General features: G+C 26.9%; 1 protein-coding gene across 1 annotated transcript; it reads right to left on the bottom strand.

Annotated features, from left to right (window-relative positions):
• Positions 1 to 1200: 1200 nt before the first annotated feature.
• LOC150035673 (GDSL esterase/lipase At3g05180-like) lies at positions 1201 to 3740 on the bottom strand. Its single transcript, XM_090314521.1, has 3 exons — positions 3265 to 3740; positions 1825 to 2025; positions 1201 to 1463 (listed from the first exon to the last, which is right to left on the bottom strand). Exons 1-3 carry the CDS (start codon positions 3512 to 3514, stop codon positions 1216 to 1218), a joined length of 699 nt encoding a protein of 232 aa, XP_090170647.1. The 5' UTR covers positions 3515 to 3740; the 3' UTR covers positions 1201 to 1215.
• Between the last annotated feature and the right edge of the window lie 667 nt (positions 3741 to 4407).

Raw genomic sequence — 4407 nt, 5'->3', positions numbered from 1 at the left:
TTATTCATTTGTTATCTACTTTTCACCAATGGTTTAAAAAACCAAGTCAAAATTTGAGAACTAAAAAAAAATAGCTTTCAAAAACCTATTTTTGTTTTTTGAATTTGACTAAGAATTCAATCATTGTACTTATGAAAGTTGCAAATAACGGTAAGAAATATGAATGAAATATGCTTAATTTTCAAAAACAAAAACAAGAAACCAAATGATTGCCAAACTAGACCTTATGTATTTGATTTTGTTTTTTAAATGAAGTTCTAATTATTACATAAAATGTTAAAATTGACCAACAAAAAAGGGTATAATTGAATAAAAATGTGCTTTCAATAAATTAAAAACAAAACTAAATAGTCAAATATAATATTGGTATGTTAACCATTAGAATTGTATATGTTGGATGCAAGGTTTAAAATATTCAAGTCTTAATTTTATTGAAATGTCAATGGAAATATCAATAAAATCTTGACTTATCATAGATATTTATGAAAAAAATATTTGTTTAGCTTTTTTTTAAAATTAAAATTAATAAATGAACATTTTATCATTCATAATATATTCGCATTAGTAATATTTTGTTATTTATTTTTTATATTTCAAAATTTTTCTTACGATATAATGAAAATGTCGATTCACCACTAACTATGTCAATCAAGTTCATGGAAATCTGAAAAATATCGATAGAAATGTCGATGTTTCAATAAAAGTTTAATACTATGATTGCATGTACTAAATTACTAGCCTTTCAGCCAACAAAAGCTTAGCTCAACTAGTATTTATATGTGTTGAGGACCAAGAGGTCCGTGTTCAAATCCTCCACCTCCAATTTGTATTAAAAAAAAAAATTACTAGCCTTTCATGAGATAAAATAGATAATTCTTTGTCAAACCATACAAAACCATATGATTAATTAGTAAGCAAACTTGAGTATAACTCAACTTTTATATCCCTTGTTTAATTTGTTTTTTAATTAAAAAAAGAGAAGAAACTAAATTTTTAAAAAAATTAATGTTTAAATTTAGCTTAAAATTAGGCATATAAACATAAACCAAAAACTATAATGGTAGGAAAAAAATAGAAACTTTACAAATAAAAAAAATGTCAAATTATTTACAAAAATAACAAAAAAAAAATATTGAGTCTATCAGATTTTTATCAATTTTTATCACTCTCTATAAAAAATATTAAAATTTTATTATTTTGTGTGAATAATTTTTCTTATTTTTCTATTTTTGAAAATTTCGAAAAAAATATATATATAATAAAAAGAAAGTAAAATTGTTTGAATGAGTGTGAATTAACCTGAAGTCCAATCTCAAACTCAGTTAAAATGGTGGGTATTGCTTGATCCATAGAAGCTTTCGAGTAAAACGCAGCTGCAAGGTCATTTTGGCCAATATCAAACATGTAAACCCCCTCCTTAAAGAATTTTTCTACTGGCAGGAACTTGTCGATTTTCTTATCACCTGGGACATCAAATACAAACGATGATAGTTGTTTTGTTTTATTTAGAGAAACCATAATCAAGAATAAATAAGGTCTCATCTAGTAAACTATTTGGTTTTTGGTTTTTGAAAATTAAACGCTTATTTCCTCTCACGTATTTCGTAAGTAAAAGACTTGAATTTTTAGTCAAATTTCAAAAACAAAAACAAGATTTTAATTTTTAAAACTTGGTTTAATTCTTGAAATCCTTGGTAAGAACTAGAGGTGTGGATAACAAAAACCAAAAAATTTATAAGCATAATGAAGTGTTCATCAACTTCAATTTCAAAAATTAAAAAAAAAAACGAAATGATTATCAAATGAATCATGATTCAATTATACCTTCCGCTCGAAACTGAAGAACCCTAGCTTTGAAATGGAGGAACTGGTTGAGCTGAACCCCAAAGGAAAATGGGCTAATAGAAGCTGCCGTTGCCGGCAGAACAGTGGAACCTCCGGCTGCGTAATTGCACCCTTTTCTAAAGCTCGGCCTTCCCACTGAGTCCAAATACGCCCTCAAATATGGCATCCCCATTGCTTCCACTGCACCCATTTTAAATCATTTCATATAATATTTAAGGTTAAAACATCCGTTTGGTCCCAATATTTTTAATAAATCTTTAAATTTAGTTTCTCAAAGCTAAAGATTATCAAAAATTTGTTAAATAAGAATAATGATTTTTATATAAAAAATCGTATGTGAATATATTTTCAAATTTTATATAGTAAATATTTTGTTTTATAAAAAAAAAAAAAACCAATTATAAACTAATAGTAGGATCTAAACTTAAGATTTATTAATAATATGGATTAAAATTGGACATTTGAAAAATTGAACAAAATGTTAAAGTAAAGAACAGGATTTTTTTTTTTAGCCTAAATTACAAATAAATAATAATAATAATAAATCTTATTTTTTGTCTTTTGTTTAAGAAATATCAATTATCCTTTAAAAGGTTGATTTTTTCTTTTTTTGATATAATTACTAATTAGAATAAGGGAGAATTAAATCACATACCCTCTTGATCACAAATACATATTAAATCACATACCCTCTTGATCACAAATACATACTATTTAGTTGAGATATATTTGTTTCGTCGAATATAATTATTACTCTATTTGAACTAAATTTCATAAAAGTTTTTAAACCATTATGCATGTTAGGACAAAAAAATTTAAATGTTGGATGAAAATTGGATCAACTCATTGTTATTCTCCACTACATCTATTTTAAGTCTAAATTTTCATCCAATGATTTAACAAATTTTTACTCTAATAATAGCTTTGGAATATTTAGGAATGATTTCAGCTAATAACTTAATATTGTTTTTTCAAAAAAAAAAATCGAATATTAAACTTCTGTCAACATGTCGATATTACTATTGATATTTTCATAGGTTTGACATCAATAATTCAATTATATCATAAAAAATTTTACTAAACACAAAAAGATTAACAACAAATTATCACACTAATGTAAATACAATATAAATAAAAACATCTTAACTAGTTTAAAAATCTTAAAAAGTTTATTTGTCCATTTAAATATGTTTTTTGAATTTTTTTTTTTTTTTTTTTTAACTAAACAATTTAAAATGAAGAAAAGAAACTGGTATATTTGTATAATAAAATTGAGGATAATTGTTTTAAATGAAAATGAATACAAATACACTAAAATATTTCGGTCTCTTTTTACTGTAATTGTAAATAAGCGCTCATTGTTACTATATTTGGAAAAGAGGCCAATTGCCAAAATTGATGAAAAGGAGGGAAGTTTACTGAGAAAATCAATGATGAGGCGGCCATTGCAGAACCTTCCAGACGAAGGACTCTCGAAGTAAGTTTCTCCATAAGGCAACAGGAGACTGAACCCCTTGCCGGCGAGGAGCTCGCCGGTGTCGGAATTCGAATCGCCGAAGTTGAACACTGCTGGATAATCGAATCCACTCGAATTTCCAGAGGGGAAAATCGTCGAACACATTGTGAGCATCAGCGGAATAGAGAAGAATTTGGTTAAAGAAATCGCCATGGCCGATCCTATAATTCAGAAACAGAGTAGGATGATTCTAATTAATTTATTATTCTGGCGGGATTTTATCGGCGGAGAAAGAGGCTTAGGGTTAAATTAAAGGGAAGGCAAAATGAAAGGTTGAAGCAAAGCTTTCTCGTCCGCTAAATCTAAATTCACACACTAACTTTCATCTATCGCCAAAATTCTGTAGAGAAGTCGAATCGAAAATAATGGTGGTTTTAAAGCAGAGCAAAAACTAGTTGTTATAATTTTAACCTTATTTGCAATTTAGTCTCTTCACTTTTCGAAATTGTGTTATTGCCTATATATTCACGAAACTTTTTTAATAGGTTTAATTAGAGTTATATTCCACGCCTTTCCGATTCGCGGGGTTAATTAGAAGAATAAGGTAATTTTTTAAAAAAAATATTAAGCAAAAGGGGTATATTTCAAACTATTTAGGAAAATATGATTTTTTTTTTTTCATTTTTTTTGTCTTGTAGAAGAATGTGTTGATTCAAAACAAACGCATCCACCTTGAAAATTGTGTCACGTTTAAAAAACATTTGAAAAAGTAATGGAAGATTAACGGGGAGTTTAATTAAGTCATGGACTCCAAAAATATCTTGTAGATCCAATTTATATGTTTTCAACACTTTTTTTAAAAAAAAAAAATCCAGACCCTATCGAACTTAGAATTAGAGGTTTCGAATATTATTATAGAAAATTTTCACAAATAGAAAAAATGTCAAACTATGTACAAAAATAACAAAAAAGAATACTGATAAACTTCTATCAACGTCTATCTGCCAGCATCTATCTGTATCACAACTATCTAAAAGCAACAAAACTTAAATCTAGCATCGAACTTCATGGGTAAATCAATTTTGAAACCAAAACTTAACAGGTCT

This window comes from Benincasa hispida, chromosome 6 (genome assembly GCF_027475165.1).
Source record: "Benincasa hispida cultivar pf3 chromosome 6, pf3_genome.v1.1, whole genome shotgun sequence".
In the NCBI taxonomy this organism is placed as follows: domain Eukaryota; kingdom Viridiplantae; phylum Streptophyta; class Magnoliopsida; order Cucurbitales; family Cucurbitaceae; genus Benincasa; species Benincasa hispida.
The sequence above is the reverse complement of the archived record's forward strand: the minus strand, read 5'-3'. Positions and strand labels throughout refer to the sequence as shown.

What these genes read in the sequence shown, in the direction of transcription:
- LOC150035673 (XM_090314521.1), bottom strand. Translation starts at nt 3,514, where the DNA reads ATGGCGATTTCTTTAACCAAATTCTTCTCTATTCCGCTGATGCTCACA. An exon ending in CCTCATCATTGATTTTCTCA is followed by an intron (nt 2,026 to 3,264) that starts GTAAACTTCCCT and finishes AAATGGGTGCAG; the next exon opens with TGGAAGCAATGGGGATGCCA. An exon ending in TCTTCAGTTTCGAGCGGAAG is followed by an intron (nt 1,464 to 1,824) that starts GTATAATTGAAT and finishes TTGATGTCCCAG; the next exon opens with GTGATAAGAAAATCGACAAG.